This window comes from Lipotes vexillifer, unplaced genomic scaffold, assembly GCF_000442215.2.
Source record: "Lipotes vexillifer unplaced genomic scaffold, Lipotes_vexillifer_v1.1 scaffold641, whole genome shotgun sequence".
Taxonomy (NCBI): domain Eukaryota; kingdom Metazoa; phylum Chordata; class Mammalia; order Artiodactyla; family Lipotidae; genus Lipotes; species Lipotes vexillifer.
In genome coordinates this window covers 1619599-1638027 of record NW_006780658.1, presented here as the reverse complement: position 1 = coordinate 1638027, position 18429 = coordinate 1619599, and the positions used below count along the sequence as shown (strand labels likewise).

Sequence of the window (18429 nt, the reverse complement as noted above, 5' to 3'; positions counted from 1 at the left end):
CCCTACTGACTGTTTTGTATTGACATTTACCATGAAAGTTACAGAACTACTATTGAAAAAAAAAGGAAAGGCAAAGTTTCTACTTCCCAATATTTGTTATTGTGAAAATATACTGCTATTTCTTATTTTACTTTAGTGGGATTGTGTTAACTTTCTTTTGCTAAAGAGTGTGCAATGCGTGGGATGATAATTCGACTTTTTAAAAATTTAAAAATTTTTAAAATTGAAGTATAGTTGCTGTACAATGTTGTATAAGTTACAGGTGTACAATACGGTAATTCTCAATTTTTAAAGGTTACACTCCATTTATAGTTACTATAAAATATTGGCTCTATTCCCTGTGTTGTACAATATATCCTTGTAGCTTATTTTATACCTAATAGTTTTTACCTCTTACTCCACTACCCCTATGTTGCCCGTCCTGCTTCCGTTTCCCCCCAGCCATCTCTCCTAGGTGCCAAAGGTGGTAACCATTAGTTTGTTCTCTATATCTGTGAGTCTGCTTCTTTTCTGTTATATTCACTAGTCTGTTGTATTTTTTAAGATTCCACATATAAGTGATATCATACAGTATTTGTCTTTCTCTGTCTGACTTATTTCACGTAGCATAATGCCCTCCAAGTCCATCCATGTTGCTGCAAATGGCAAAGTTTCATTCCTTTTTATGGCTGAGCTGACTTTTTAAAAAAGAGTGATATTCACATAGGTGCAAACACTGCTGGTCTAACATATATGATCATACACACAGAAGTACTATAAATGATTTTTACAACTATATCAGAAAGGGGATGTTTAACTGTTCATTAGTTTGTTCATTTGATGATCAGGCAATAACATCTCTGCCAACCCCACGGCACCGACTGGCCAGTGCTGAGCTGATGCCTCCACTTTGGCCAGGGCACACACTTTCTGGTTCAGTACAGTCCCACCTATTGCCTTTTATCTGGGCTTTTATCATTCCTTTATGTTTCTTGCTGGCCCCTGCAGGCACGTTACAGTTCACGACCCCTATATTAAGTGGATGCATAGTAGTAGTTGATCCAGGGACAGAAATCAGGTCTTCTAACGGGTACCAAATGCTTGGATCATTAAATCACAATATACAAATAGAAATGTGGACTCTATAGAGCATTGGAAGGGAACTCTAAAAAACACTTACTAGACACTCCCTATCTTATAGATGAGAAAGGAAACACTTTCACTTACCTGGACATTAATTAGTTAAGTAAGGTGTTAACCAAGAAGAGTGAATGAGCGGGGAACTAAGTGCGGTAGGAAAGTGGTCTGCGGGATGGGGGAGGCAAATGCACAAGAGGGATGGAAAGCCGGCTCTCCCGCCGCCGTTATGTGCCCAGAGCAGTTAAGGGCAGTTTCAAACTCTGTGCTAGAGAGAGGGCTGGGGGAAAAGGGGGCACCGTGTCTCTTCATGTCCTGTCCTCACCCCACGTCTTACAGGACTCAGGCTTTTGGCTTCCTCAGCGAAAGCCACGGAAGGTAGCTGCGAAGGCGGCTGGAGTGTGAATGGCCCTCTCTGGGTTTTCTTCTCCCAATCCTGCGCATACTTTTTGTCTGCTCCCTTTTCTAAGGCTCGTTAGTTCTGGCCCTTCCATCTGTATGTGTTTGCATTAGGGCTGGTAGGCATCCGACTCCACGTGGCCACAGAATCTTCTCACTACTTAAGTAACGGATAGAGAAGTGAACTAGCGTTCACCAGCTTTTCTATGGTGAAGCGGCAGCCCCTGTGGCCTAACCCGATTCTCTAGGGAGCTATAAATACTTGCATTCCTCAGACAGCTGCTGATTCTAATTCCACATCAGTGGCTAGTTCCTTCAATAATGACCACTTATAATGTAATTCAATTTGGAATGATAGGATCTTAATGTTAAAAAATGCATTTTCACCAGAAATATTTTCTGCACGAATTGAAGACCAGAAAGGGTACTCTTCTGATACTGCAATAATAATGGAATAAAACAGCCATCTCTCCTAGGTGCCAAATGTGGTCTACTTTCTCTTAATTAAAGCCAAAGGATTTCTCAGCAATCTACTTTCTGAAATAAAAAGAATTACCACTTTTGAGCATCTACTATATTGTAGGCACTTCATATATATTACCTCTAATCCTCAGATACACCTAAAACAAGTATTATGATCTCCACTTTGCATATGAGAAAACTAAGGCTCAGAGGTTACATTATACAAGGTCACAAAGCTGGCATTTTATTCTAGGAGAGTGTGGTGAGAAGCCAGGGCACTATAAGAAGGCTAGAATAAATTCATGAATGGAAGAATAAAAGAGAAGATGAAAAAAAAAAAGCGAAACAAAAACAAAACGAAAAATTGGAAACAACTTCAGTGTCTAACAATAAGAGATTAAGTATATTATGGATTGACAAATATACACTGATATGTATAACATAGATAACTAATGAGAACCTGCTGTATAGCACAGGGAACTCTGCTAAGTGCTCTGTGGTGACCTAAATGGGAAGGAAATCCAAAAAAGAGGGGATAGGGCTTCCCTGGTGGCGCAGTGGTTGAGAGTCCGCCTGCCGATGCAGGGGACGCAGGTTCGTGCCCCGGTCCGGGAGGATCCCACATGCCACGCAGCGGCTGGGCCCGTGAGCCATGGCCGCTGGGCCTGCGTGTCCGGAGCCTGTGCTCCGCAACGGGAGAGGCCACAACAGTGAGAGGCCCGCATACCGCAAAAACAAACAAACAAACAAACAAAAAAAGAGGGGATATATGATACATATGGCTGATTCACTTCGCTGTACAGTAGAAACTAACACAACATTGTAAAACAACTATACCCCAATTTAAAAAAAGATTGATAGAACTACAAAAAAAAGTATATTATGGTGAAATATATGACGGGCCATTATGCAGCTAGTAAAAATATATATAATGGAACAGTTATGAATATGGGTAAATATTCCTGATGTATTGTTAAGTCAAATACAGAAACAAAAACCAAGCTCTAAAACAACAGGTATACTATGATTCCAAGTTTGTAAACAAAAATGTGGAGCTCTCTGTACAGAAAAAGTGGCAGGAAATATACCTAGATATCTTTTCGTGGAAGAAATTCAGCTGACTTCAAATTTTTCTCTTTTGAGTGCCTCTGAGCTGCTATGTGTGGGCCTTTAGCAGGAATTTAAAAAAGGAAAAGGAGAGAAAATGGGTGAGTTGATTAACACTGTGTGTTGGAGAAAGGTGAGTAGGATTAAATATTTGACAGCTGGAAGAGGATGGTTGCGTGCCTGACTCAGATGGTGTCTATGCAGGGACCATGACTCACGTATGAGTCAGGCTGGGCTTTTGTTTTCTGCAGGGTGCTGGGGGTAGGAGATTCTGCCCCCAGCAGGGGGGAGGGCAGTAAGAAACAAATTTTCTTATAAGTGAACATTTCTGTGGATGGGCTCTTTGACTCAACTGTGGCCATCCCTCCCCAACCCAGTCTCAATCCCATTCTCCTTTCTGGATCTGCATAGATGATAGACTACCAAGTAAAGGATATACATTTCACTCTTTGTATTTTTAAAGCCAGCCTGCCTATTTACTCTGCTCAGCCCAGACAGAGTTTAAACTTGTATCTGCCGGACCTGCTGATGAGTTTCAGCTGCTGGAGCTGAAGTTCGGCTCATCCCCTTCCGGACCTGTGTTTACCTCTGTGAGGCTGGGGTAAAGATACGGCAGTTGAAGAGTCAGTGCCTGTGGATGTTTTTGAGGGAGTATGGTTAGATTTGGTGAAAATCTTAATTGCAAATTCTTTTACTGTCTTGAACACTGAATCACTGCTTTCACCACTTCTTATGTTTATGTTTAAAATAATGTTGGGGCTGCCATTTAGCCTTGGTTCCATAGTAAGCTTCATCTCAAAGACCTTCTGTTTCATGACTTAATTTGTGGTCATTTGATTCTATTCAGTCATTAAAAAGAATGCAGTAGATTTACTGAATTGCATTAATTCTATGATGCATGGTTATTCATCTTTGGCCATCTTCAACGTCGGGGTATGTCTCACAATCTCAGCCACCCATGCAGCTGGTGGCATGACCGCTCTACTGAGCTGTAACTCTGTCAGCCAACAAACCATATAAGGACCACTGAAGAAGAGGTGGGCTCTGGTAGTTGACCACTCATGCCTTCCGATAATAAAAAAGTGCCAGCATCGAAACCTGCAGAAGGGGGGACACTGGCTTGGAAGGTGAGGCACAGCACCTCCTGATGGCACAAAAGGTGACACTGTGGGAAAAAGCAAAGATGGACAACTCTAAGGGAAAGTGGTTAAATGGAGAACTGAATTGTGAATGTGAAAAGGGTGTAGGACTACCTTAACCAATTTCTCTTTTTCTTATTTTGTCGTATGCACAAAAGACACATGTGATAAAAATATATACCCAAATAAACCTGAAAGGACTTTTCAATAACTAAAACAAAAATTCTGGAATTCCCTGGTGGTCCAGTGGTTAGGGCTCCACGCTTCCACTGCAGACCCCGAATAGCCAAAGCAATCTTGAGAATGAAAAACGGAGCTGGAGGAATCAGGCTCCCTGACTTCAGACTATACTACAAAGCTACAGTAATCAAGACAGTATGGTACTGGCACAAAAACAGAAAGATAGATCAATGGAACAGGATAGAAAGCCCAGAGATAAACCCACGCACATATGGTCACCTTATCTTTGATAAAGGAGGCAGGAATGTACAGTGGAGAAAGGACAGCCTCTTCAATAAGTGGTGCTTGGAAAACTGGACAGGTACATGTAAAAGTATGAGAGCAGGGGGAGCAAGTTTGATTCCTGGGTGGGGAACTAAGATTCCTGCATGCCGCAAGGCACATCACCAAAACAAAAAACAAAAAACAAAAAAATTCTAAGTGTTAAGGAGGCATGTGTCATCATTTAATTGGCAGGTTTTCTGAAATATCTTCCATGGGTTTTTAATGCATGTGATAATCTGAATGAGAATAATGCAGAGCTCACATGCAGTCAGCGAGGCTGTTTTCTCATAGCAGTGAGTGCTTATGTAAACTCTCAAAGGAGCCGGTCTTCATATGAGCTGTGTGTGTCCAGACACATGTGAGGGACCACTGTCTAAAGGGAGTGCAAATTTCAGTAATAAAGTCATGATAACTTGTCAAAGATGATGCATCAATGAAAAATCATTTCTAGAAGTTCTTTTAATTAAACATTTGGCTGTCCACTGGAGCCATTTTTAAATATAAAATGCAGCCCTGTGGCCTTTTTCTCCCTGTCTCCCACCCTTTTGCAGTAGCTCTGACAACTGAATTCTCACTGGCGATAATAATAAAATTCATAAGACAGAGTACAGCTGGATACGCCTCTAGCAAGATGTCAAATTTCGCTTGCACAAAATTAATTGCACCTAATTAAACTGGGGTCATTGGCATTATTGTAAAGTGAGGCTATTTATTAGACAAAGAAAATTTCACAAATGCCAATTTGCTTTTCTTTCAGGTTTGTAAAAGAGAAGAATTGCTTACATGCTTAAATTTGTTTTGCCATTTTAATCTTATTACTCTTCAAAAGATCCACTTGAAATTTTGCTTCACTTAAAAAATTGTGTAATGTTTTAGAATACTGCACATAATTCTTGGAGGAGGGCATAAAAATGACAGGTTTTCTGTAGATTACCTGATGAATTTTCAAATAGTATGAAAAAAGAATTTGCAAACTACCATTTGCAATGACAGGTACTTTGGAATTCCTCATATGAAGGATTTTCTAAGCAAATTAATAGTACCCATGTATGTGATTAATACGAAGTTCAAAAGGCATGTTGCATGTTACAGATAGGTTGTCGTAGTATGTACCTATTACTTCAGGAAAGCAAATTTCATTGTGTTGAAACAGGACAACCTCTTCTCACTCACGCTGGGTATATATGACCACTGTGCTTACTTCTTCCAGGAAATTATGCAAAAATTATTACTGTCAGAGACAAAAGGATGATTTACTTTCCTGGCAAAATGAGGCTGGTTTGACCTGTGATCTGTGGCAGATTATATATTCAGATTCTCAGTTCCTCACATTCGAAGCTCCTATGAATCCAATTTCTTTAAAGGCTCTCTAGATCACTGCTATCTGTCCTAACGATACAACTCCCTGGGCTATGATGCCTCCCCGCCCCCTCCCCTCCACGCAGCCCAAACACGAGAGGGGGTGGTGGGTAACTATTACTGGTCTTATCTCAGCCATTCGCCAATAAACCTATAAGAACAAGAAAGAAATGAGTTTTGATCTGGGGATGTTGGAATGGCTGAGATAAGTAAACAGTAATCATTATTCAAACGAGCGTCTCAAAAGCTCTCTGGGGAATTTCTGTTTTTCATAATCTTCACAACGCATGGAGAGAAGGGTATATAGCCTTTTCCAGGTTACAATATTACATTGCATACTTTGTGAATAGACTGTATTATGTTGTATTTATATTTATGTGCATGTAAATAAAATCTATCTTGGGGTAAGGGAAGAAGAGAAGTCGGGGGGTCAGGTTCATTTTGTGTTACTCTGAGAAAAGGAGAATGGAGATGGCAGAAAAAGTTTTCTCCATGATGTCAAATCAGCTTCTAATGTTTGAAAAATGAAAGACTCCCTAGATGTCTGTTACTAATGACTACTCTGTCTTGTGTTTTCATAGCAGCCAAGCCAGTTTCCATTCCTTTAATAACACTAAGCTATATAAACTCAGAATCCAAAATATAATGCTGATTCAAGATTAATTTGGTCAATGAAAAAATATTTTATAGCAAAGTATTACACTAGTCATAAGAGAAAGGGAATATTTAATTTTTCTAAGAACATGAGTAAATCTAACCTTTCTTAGAAACTTCTTTCAAAAATAGGTAATTCATTTCTCTCATTTCCTTTTAAGCTTTTAGCTGGAACATTTTTAAACAGAGAAAACGGACAAAGGTCATATGATCTCAGTTTGAAAAGGCTGATTATGTGTGGATTAGCACATTTTGAAGAAAAATATGGCACTTCCTATACTTGCCACATTTCAGTATAAGTCAAATTTAATTAGTTGAGTTATGAAGCAATATCAAAAATTCTTTTGCTGCAGTATTGGGCATGAAATGTCTTTATGGGATTATCGTAAGTCTAGCTTCCATTTAATAGCTTGTCATTCTTTTAAAAAGTACTTTAGGAGATATAGCACTAATTAGAAAAATTCAGCGGGGCTGAAACCCAAAGGCCAACAGAGAAGGACTTACTCTCATAGAAGCAGCTTAAACTTGTCTTCCCAAAGGACCCTTCTGCTACTTCACAATTTCTCACATAATATGGAGTTAATTCTTACAGGTAAACACCCTTTCAAATGCATAAAAAGAAGTCCACTATTTTGCCCAAGGATCCTACTTACCTGGGTAGGCCCTGCCTTAATAGTAAGCTTAGCACTTCAGAATCCATTGCTTGGGCAATTAATTGTAAGTCCTCAGCCTCATTTAGAATTGAGCACTGAGCTCCTTAAAGCAGTAAATTCAGCCAATATTTACCTGGTTTTGATTATTTAACTAATTCAACATGTGTGCTTTGGAGCCCTGTGGATGCCACATCAGTGACCTCAAAGTTCTAACATCCCTCAAGTACCTTTGTAAGAAAGAGGTAAGGTACTTCTAGCTCAATGAAGAATTTCAGGAACTGTAATACATTAGAGAAACACTAATTCTAATAGGGATGGAGGATATGGGTTACACAATTGCAACTGAACATTTCCTAAGGCTTTTCTCCTACATTATTACTGAGGAAGGAGAATGGCAGTCAGTCTTTGCAGACTTTAAATTTACAGGGAAAAAGTGACATCTCTTAGGAACGTTAAGTCTCATTATTAACCATCATCCTAAGGGGAATCCAAAAAGTCATCGTGTTCTCAGAGAGGATGATCTCATCCCAGAATGTGGAGAGGAAAACATATGAACGAACAGGATATAAATAATCTTCCTTATGGCGAGTCAACAAGTGTAGCTTGTTATGACCTACTGTGAAATACGTATGTGTTTAGATAGCCGTGTCTCCAAAGAGGGTAGATGACTAAGTGATTCTCAGATTCTGCTCTGCCAGAAGAGTTTCAGGTGGGCTTTGAGGGTTTATAGGGGAGGGATGGTAAGGGGCACTGAGTGAGAAGTAGGGTGGCATTGAAGGGAAATGGTGGGGGGTGGCATGTTCTGGGCAGGGGCATCCCAACCCCTCTCCTTCAGTCCTCCTGGACCAGAGGTCTGCTTTGTTTTACATACATGGTTTCTGCACAGGATTTTATATTTCTGCTATTAAAAATAACAAAAAACCTTCATGAGACTTCTAGTTACACATGGCATATCCAACACAGGAATTTATCTTCTCTCTCTTCTGAAATCCTACGAAAACAATATTAAAGGACGAAATAATGTATGAACCTACATGGACAAAGGAAATGGAAAAGGAGACAGTGGCACACAAGAGAGTTTGAAAAAATTTTGAAAGACAAAATGCAGATGGATGAGGGGTATTTGACTTAACCACTTCAATTTGCTAGGTGTCTGCAGGGGTGGCTGGTGGAGAAGGCACGTGCATTTTCACTTCAGGATCCTGGAAATACTCAGGTGCATCCAAAGGCAGGGCAGTGGGGTAAGGCTGCGTACAAACCAAGACTGATTAAACAACTGAAAGGAAAACCTAGATCTTCTAACTTGCCCTGACTACGTGTGGCCTGGCAGAAATGAGAAAGTTTACTATCTAGAGAGGCTGCATCAGGGGAGCTCTGGGCTAGGGCTCCCTCAGGCACAGCTGAGGTGGCAGTGAAGCGCCTTACTGAAATCAAAGGAATTAAGTGAAATTCTACGTGCTGAATTGTCAACCATTCCCCCTGCTAGAGTCTTACACTGGCAGCCAGGCTTAAAATTCCTCAGGATGAAGATGAAGAGTTCTTCCCTGTGACAACTTACAGCCCAAGAGAAAAGAGCTTTGGGCACTTTTAATTGGCTGCACCCTTACAAAGAGTTGTGTTTTTATTTGACCATTCTAAAGTGAAGTTCACCATTCATTATTGCAACAACTATTCAGTGACTGACTATGTATTAGACACTATCTAAGCAGTAGTTATGGTGGTGAACCAAACAGACAAAGGCCTGCTCTCTTGGGGTTAATTATTTTCGTACTAGAGAAAGACAAGGAACAGATTAAAAATATATATAATACAACATCAGGTAATGATAAGGACCACAAAGAAAAACAAATCAGGGTAAGAGGATAAGCAGGGTAAGAGAAGAGAAAGTGGTAGGTAGGTTGGGAGTTTACCTTTTAATTGGGTAGTCAGGGAAGGTCTCTCTGAGAAGACAATATATGTCTCCAAGCCCCAAGCAGAAACTTTACAACAGCTTTTAGTGTTTTACACTTAATTATTAATAGAAATCAAAATGAACAAAAAAACAAACTCAGAAAAAATCACGGACAATGTAGAAATCAGAAGGAAACAGTTTGAACAATTTAACTAAAATTAATGCCCTCAGTGAAATGAGAAAGTATGATGGGAAAAATTTTGAAAACATAAACAAAATGGACAAATTCTTAGAAAATACAACTCATCAGAACTGACTCAAGAAGAAATCAAAAGTGTGTACAATCTTAAAGCCACTTAGAAAACAGAAGCTGTTAAATCAAACATACAAAGTAGACACCGGGCCCAGATGGTTATACTGGTAAGAAACAGCTCATTCCAATATTATGTAGACTTTTCTTAGACAATACGAAAGGGGGAATAGTAGCTAATTCATTTACACCAGCATAAACTTATACTAAAACCGGAAAAAATGTTACAAGAAAAGAATACAACAGACCCATGTGACTCATGAATGTAAGTATAACAACCCTAAATAAAATATTATGTATAAAATCCAATACTGTTCAAAAAAAGATAATACCCCCAACCAATTTTGGTTTATAATAGGTATGCAAAGATTGTTCAATATTTTGAAAATCTATAAATGTAATTCATTAATAGATTAATAGAGAAAATCATACAATCATCTCAACAGATGCAGAAAAAGCACATGATAACATCAAATACCCATTCATGATAAAAATGTTTTTAAAATTATGAATATAAGGGAACAATGTTAATCTCATAAAGAGTAAAATTAAAGAAAACATAAAATTAACATCATCCTAAATGGAAACATTAGAAGCATTCCATTTAATATGAGAAATGAGCTAAGGATTCCAACTACTACCATTTTTAATCCTCAGTGTACTAGGGTACCTATCCAGTACAGTAAAACAAAGAAAGAAACCAGAAGTAGGAGGATAGAAAGGAATTTTAAAAGCTGCTATTTTTTGTAGATGATATTGTTTTAAACTTCCAAAGAATGTACAGACAACTTTACTGAAAATAATAGGAGAGTAGAGAAATACTAGGTATAATAATAACAACGAAATGGCTGGATACACGACTAGTGTACAAAGTAAGCTGCAGCAAACAACAAGAAAGCATTACCAAAGAGAATTTAAGATAATATCAGAATATCAAATATCTAGAAATAAATATAACACAAGATATGCAGTATCTCTAAATGGAAAACAGGGATAGGAAAATTTAATACTGTGAAAATGTAATTCTCCCCTAAATTATTGGGCTGGCCAAAAAGTTCGTTTGGGTTTTTCCGTAAGTTCGCTTTCCGTAAGTTCGTTCGGGTTTTTCCATAACATCTTACGGAAAAACCAGAACGGACTTTTTGGCCAACCCAGTATTTCCAGATTCAGTGCAATTCTAGTCAAAAATCCCAAGACAGTATTTTGCTGAACTTGATTTGATGATTTAAAATTTATATGGAAGAATAAAAAACCAAGAATAGGCAGTAAAAGAGTAAAGAGTCCAGATATCAGGACTTATTTTGAAGCTATAGTAATTAAGACCGTACGGTACTGGTGCAGGGATAGAAACACTAACCAATGAAATAGAATGTATTCCCATTAACGTATAGTCATACATAAGTGGTCTGTTAGATCAGTCAGTAAAAGAGAATTGTTACTAATAAATACGATGGAAAAAATGGTCATGTATATGGAAAAAGATGAAATTAGACTTCTCCATTCCAAATCAGGAAACCAACCCCCGTTTGCTTACAGACTTAAAAAAAAAAACAAAACCACTTTTAACTCTTAACAGGAAATCTAGGTTAATGCCTTTTGGACCTTAGGGTAGAAGATTTTTTATACAAGCCTCAGAAAGCACTGACTCTAAAAGAAAAGTTAGATAAAAATTACCATTAAAATTAAAATTAAGAACTTCTGGTCATAAAGACACATTGAGGAAGTGAAAAGACAAGTTACAACCTGGGAGAAGATATCTGCCATACATACAGCATATTAAGGATTAGTATCATAACTAAAGAACTTCCATAAATCAATGAAAAAAGCATAAAGAATCCAATAGAAATTTGGACATGAGGCCCAAAAAGACATTTCACAGAAGAGGAAACAGAGATGGCTAATAAACATAATGAAATATCATTTAATACCCACATTCAGTTAACAAAAGTGTGAAAGAAATTGACAATATTGCGTGTTAGAAAGGCTATAGATCCACAGGATCTCTGAAGCATTGCTGGTAAGAGTGTAACTTGTGCAACTATTTTGAACAGTTTGGCATTATCTTCTAAATAGGAACATTCATGTATTTTCCTAGGAATACCAGTCCAAGGTACACACCAGAGAGAAACTCTTGCACACAGACAGCAGAAGACACGTACAAGGATGTTTATAAGCAGCACTGTTTATAAGAGCAGAACCTCTGAAACAACCCAATGCCTATCATCAGAAGAGTGGCTCGATGAACTGTGATACATTCACATGGTGGAATATAATACAGCAGTCAAATCAGGGACTGGCAAAGGGGAAAATGGGCCAATTTAAATTTCAGAACAAACAATAAAATTTCTCAAGTAATCATAGTTTGCTACATGGCTCAAGGTGAATAATATATGAGCTTAATAATGTAAAATTGAACAGTTATTTGACCCCAAATTATAAAGTAATTATATTAGGAGGATGGGGAGGGATATATAGATATGTCTGGGGGAGGGCTGTAAAAGAGAGTTAAATCCCAACCTTCCATATTTAGCAGTCAGTAAATGGTTTAAAAGTAAAAGGTAAGAAGATAAGCATTTTACTCAGAGATATAAATACCAGCTTAAACAACTAAGGAGTTAAAAGTTATTGTTTCTGGAGAGTGAGATGAGGATAGAGAGGGATAGGACCAGGGACTGTTACTTTTATGTTGTTATTATATACTCTGTAGTTAATTCTGCTTTACTTTCAAAGTCATATAATACACACACACACACACACACACACACACACACACAAGTTTGATTTTAAAAATCACAGCTCCCGTTTGGACCAGATGGATATGACATGGTTGAGCAAAGAGATGGGGTTTCTAGAAGAAAACTTTTTGGTGCTTTGGGGACAACGAGAGGGCAGTAGCAGAGATCTATAAGACTATGGGGTCCAATCTACTCGTTTTACAAAAATGAGGAAACTGAGGCATGGTAAAAACTAAGTAAATTGCTCAAGTCTCAGAATTAGAAGCTGACTGGGACTAACCCTCAGGTGTCCAGGTCTCTAGGCCCGAGGTCCTCCTGCCACATCCCACTAGGAGGAGAAAGAGGTGCTTCCATGGCAAAGGGGAAGGCTGACCTTCCAACTCTGGAATGACATATGCCAAGAGCGAGGGAATCCTCTGAGCCTGAGCTGGCCCACACCCAGCTGAGGAGGACACGCCTAAACACTGCATGGCCAGGCCACAGCTCCTGTCTCCAGGCACTAACCCGCCAGGAGTGACTCCTAAATGATGCACATATATGAGTGTGTGTGTGCTTTCTGATTTTTGCTGATTTAGATGAATCTGTAAAGATCAGAGAGAAGTATGAGGCTTACTGAAAGCTCAATAAAATAGATACTAAAGTGTCTAATTCTGGGCCTCATATGAAGGAAATAGTGGAAATCCGTTGGCTGAATGAATGCATGAATGCTACCATTTGTCTCCCACACCTGGTTTAACATGGTAAGTATACCTAGTATTTATACAGGGGATATTTGCTCTTAGAGAGCCCAAAGGAAGAGCCAGACATTCTGACAAGAAATGGATATTTGGGGAGGGATCAAGAGAATGCTGATGGGTCTTCAGTTACTACCACCTTTATTAAAACAATGTTTTATGTGCTTTAATCACTTGGAATACCTGTACTCATAATAGTTAATTTTGCAGATTGTCTATACCCTCCCTAATCAAAGTGGGACCTATGGACTGGCAGCATGAACATCAGCTGGGAGCTTGTTAGAAATACAGAATCTTGGGACTTCTCTGGTGGCGCAGTGGTTGAGAGTCCGCCTGCCGATGCAGGGGACACGGGTTCGAGCCCTGGTCCGGGAAGATCCCACATGCTGCGGAGCAACTAAGCCCGTGTGCCACTGAGCCTGTGCTCTAGAGCCTGCGAGCCACAACTACCGAGGCTGTGTGTTGCAACTACTGAAGCCTGTGTACCTAGAGCCCACGCTCTGCAACAAGAGAAGCCACCACAATGAGAAGCCCACGCACCGCAATGAAGAGTAGGCCCTGCTCGCCGCAACTAGAGAAAGCCTGAGTGCAGCAACGAAGACCCAACGCTGCCAAAAATAAATTAATTAATTAAAAAGAAAAAAAAATACAGAATCTTAAATCCCACCCCAACCTACTAAATCAGAATCAGCATTTTAACACAATTCCCAGGTGATACATATGAACATTAAAGTTTGAGAAGCTCTGGTCTACAATCCTATTTTCTAGATAGAATTATAATTTTAATATATTTTAATTGGAATTAGAAGTTATGCAAATAATGATACCCTGAAATCAATTAAGGTTAAAAAAAAAACCACCTGCAGGACAGGTTAAGCTCTGTAATAAACATTCAATGATCAAAGTGGGAATTGTATTTCTCAGTTACCAGTATTCATTGCAATCAAATGCATCAGGGGGTTAGGCTGGATGCTTTGGGACTGCTTAATGGGAAATCTGGTGGTCTGCCACACTCCTCCAAGCAACAGTCAGCTTGCTTAAGAGTGTAGCTTGATTCCCCCTTCACAACGCAAAATCAGAATTGTGTCTAGAAAAAAAATGAAATATAGAAATCTGACCTCAAATGGCTAGGCAAATGGGCCAAAAATCCCCAAAACTAAAACCCAAAAAACAAACCCAACAAACAGGTGGAGAGGGATCTGTCTAGCACGCAAATAAAGGTGGCAGTATTATGGGGAAAAAATACTCAAGGATTTAAAGGATATCTCTTATTAGACATACATAGTCAGATGACAAAATCCATTAGGTACATATCAGAAAATCAACTCAAAACACTCACCGGGAGGAAAGGCTTGGCTTCCCACTTTTGCTACAGCTGGTATAAATTCCCGGGCCATCATCAAAGAAGCTTCCAAGTGCCAACTTCTGTCGGATAGATTCTCTTTCATTTTTCTGTGCCTAAAATTTCAGGAAAATAAAACATGCCGATAAGCAGGCAGATACGTCACAACCAGAGGCAATCTAACTGCTAAGTCTCTTAGAACCATAATATTAGACAAAAAGTAAACAGGCCAAAGCACAAGAGCATTTGAATTATTAAGACTGAAATTCAACCAGTCTTTCCTGATTCCACGTCTGTGAGCATTTTCAGTTCTTTGGAGTCCTTTATGATCACTAGTCTCGGAAATCACCATCATGGTAGTAAATGATCATCATCAAGACAGAACCACAGCTGACCCCTGAACAACACGGGTTTGAACTGCTCAGGTGCACTTACAGCAGATTTTTCTCAACAGTAAATACTACAGTGCTACACCACCCACAGTTGGTTGAATCTGCGTATGGGGAACCACACAGACGGACGGCTAACTATAAATTATAGGCAGATTTTTGACTGCGTGGAGGGTCGGCGCTCCTATCCCCAGGGGTTGTTAAAGGGTCACCTGTAGGTTATTTGGCACTATAATCTTTCTTCTTCTTACCTGCTAAATATAACAGAGTAAAGTCATGGAGGGCAAGCACTTTGTCCTAAATCAAATCACTTTTCTCTCAAATGTGGCCCTTCCCTGGATCCTTTCCCTTCTTTACATGGTCCCTTCAGTCCACTTTCTCTATGGCAAGAACATTAATTCGTTCAACCAACAGGCAGCAAGCCTCTCTGAGAGGCAGGAGCCACGCTGTGACGCTAGAAGACGGCCCAGGACGGATAGACACAGCCCCTGCCTCCACCCATTACAGTCTTGATGGGGACTCTTGTTTCCATTCAAGCTCATCTCACCAGGTTTAGATTGTGAGAAATCCTAACCTAGTGCCTGGAATAGCTGGAGGATTCTCACTGGACCCATCTGTTTCATATTTTGAAGGGAAGTCAGGTCGGTGTGCTTAGGAAAAGGATTTGGTAAACTACACTACTGAGATAACTTGGATACGTTTACAACACTTGGCTTCGCATAAAAGTCCCATAAAAAACTCACCATGCTGAACTTTTAAACCCTTTAAACAACAGAAGATGAGACATGATTTCCTTAGCTAAAAATAAAACAACTACAAAAAACAAACAATGAGTTAGACATCCTGGGGTGAGAATGAGATTTTGGTTTTCTGTTTCAGGGATGAGGGAGGCTGTGAGAAGCACCATTTTATGTTCTGAGCAGGGGGCTGAAGACTCTGTGGAACAAATTATATAACGAAACCCAGCTCACGTGAGTGGGTGTGGTTACGGAACGCACGACCGCCTTGATTCTCTCAGTAGGAGGTTCTGGAGCCACATTTGCTGCTACCAGTATCCGCAAGTTACAGTGAAAGCTCTGAGCCAACATCTGAGCATCACTGTGTCACAGTAATGAAATGTACAACCTATGGGAAGCACAGGCTGAAAAATGGCTTCATTTCATCCCCAAGTGAAGGGCAATATACTACAGGTTAAGGCTGCTGTTTAATATGATAGTTACTAGTCACATGTAACTACTTACATTCAAATTAAAAATTAATTAATTAAAATAAAAAAATTTAGTCCCTCAGTCATACTAGCTGCATTTCAAGAGCTCCAGAGCCACAGGCGGCTAGTAGATATCATATGGGAAGCACAGAATAAAATATACGACAGCGCAGCACCGCTAAGACAGCATCAGCTTCAACAGTCTGCATCAGAATTTCCTGTAGAGACTTTAAAATGCACATTCCCTTTGCTTCTGTGCCTTTGGGCTAAGATCAAGTGTAAAATACACATCCCTAGACTCTAGCACTGGGTATTTAGTTTCAATGGGTTTGAGAACTTCTAGTCGAAGGAAAGCTCATCTTTATTCTCCTTTTCTCTAACATTTTAAAATTCTTGGACACTACAAGCATTCTTTCAACTTTCATACTTAGCAATTATATTTAAATCGATCTGTCTTTATAGATATCCCTCCCCCCCCCATTTTGTCATGTACCAGTGGAACTGTGTCATACTAGCAGCTCCTGTATTTGTGTGTATATGTTAATACAGCCACAAGGTGAAAGACTACTTTTTTTATTAAAAAAAAATATATTTATTTATTTATTTATTTTTGGCTGCATTGGGTCTTCCTTGCTGCATGCGGGCTTTCTCTAGTTGCAGTGTCCGGGGGCTACTCTTCGTTGGTGTGCGTGGGCTTCTCAATGCAGTGGCTTCTCTTGTTGCGGAGCACGGGCTCTAGGCACACAGGCTTCAGTAGTTGTGGCACTCAGGCTCAGTAGTTGTGGCTCGCAGGCTTAGTTGCTCCGCAGCACGTGGGATCTTCCCAGACCAGGGCTCAAACCCGTGTCCCCTACATCGGCAGGCGGATTCTTAACCACTGCGCCACCAGGGAAGTCCCAAGACTACTTTTATACAGTTACAGATGTGATGCTGATCTCATATTGTTACTGGGCTAGCACAGCACTGAGCCCTGAGAAAGTAACCACGAAGTCGTAAAGGGAAGTAAGAATGCTTTTAATTTCACTAACTACTTGCAACTGTACTGCTGGGAACCTTAATTAAAGCAACCCACCCTTCCAAATATGTAAAGCTGGTACTGGTGATGGTCCTGCCGAAACAGAACCACAACACTTGACATCTTTATTTAAAACAAATTCATTTCAAAGTCCCCAAATCTGCCACACAGATTCAATGTACTCAGTGAACCTATTTCTCAATCCATATAACAGCCAAAAGAGAATCTCACTCAATGTCCTCTGCAGTCAGAAGACTGTTGAGTGGAATGAAATATTCAAATATAAAATCGGTAGATCACAACATGAGTGTTAATGACTAATGTTGCCCAACATCAGCCTGGGGTCTGGAAGAGGTTTCATTTAAAGAAAACACCTTTCCCAGGTCTGAGGCGTGAACACACACTTGATTTCATGTCTATCTTTCCTGATTTACTTTGAGCGCTTTGAGCGCTAAAGCTCAAATATTCTTAAGAATATTTCTATTTACACTAATTACTATTTTTATACGGAATACTTCATTAACAGTTTAAAGACAACTGTTTTGTAATACACAAACTTCCTCCGCTTCTCCTGTTCTCTCTCTGGATCCCACTGAACAAATCAAGAAAAGTATAGAGCACATAAAAGCCACCATAATCCCACCACTTAGACACAGATCGCTGCTAACATTTTGGTATATTTTCTTCTAGTTTTTTTTACCTTATATGTGTATTTTTCTCTTTTTTATAAAATTGAGATCATAATGTTTATATTATGAGAATTTCCCTCCTTCATTCAAAATTCTTAAAAAATACAATTGTAAACGGCCGCATATCATTCTCTCCTCTGGAGTTACCTTCTACTGTTACCCATTTGGGTTGTAGCCAATTAAAAATTACAGAGAAGTCAGCATTTTACATAAATTCCTGCCCACATGTCTGAGTATTTCCTCAGGATAAGTTCCTGGAAGTGGAATTACCAGATCAGCTGAGTGTGAACACTTGTCGAGGCTCCTGACACATTTTGTCACACCGCTCGAGAGAAAATCTGTTCCAATGTACATGCCCACCAGCAACGAAAAAGGGTGCAGCTTTCACTATATCCTGGCTAACACTGAGTATTTTCACTTAAAAAAAAAAAATGCTAGTGTTTTTAATTTGATAGGCAAAAAGTGCTATTCTTTTTATTTTAATTTCTTTGATTACCAGTGAGATTAAATATTTAATTTTTTTCAGTTAATTTACTTGCTTTTCTCTAAACTACTTACTCCTAGCTTTGCTTATTTTTCTATAAAGGTCTGAGAGTTCTGAACATTTTAGAGTAAGCATACGATTAGTCCTTTTGAGTTTGGAATCTAAATGTTACACAGTTAAGTCAATAGCTCACTCCCTCTTAAGGGTCTGCTGGCTCTGTGCTTGGAAAGCCCTTCCCAA

At 39.3% G+C, this 18429-nt stretch overlaps 1 protein-coding gene across 7 annotated transcripts in view; it reads right to left on the bottom strand.

Moving 5' to 3' along the window:
* SCHIP1 (schwannomin interacting protein 1) overlaps positions 1-18429 on the bottom strand; it is a 785715-nt gene that overhangs the window by 14694 nt on the left and 752592 nt on the right. For all 7 annotated transcript variants that reach the window (XM_007454123.1, XM_007454124.1, XM_007454125.1 and 4 more), the window contains one exon: positions 14403-14521. In XM_007454123.1, coding sequence (XP_007454185.1) covers positions 14403-14521 — 119 coding nt within the window. The remainder of the gene's footprint in view (positions 1-14402; positions 14522-18429) is intronic.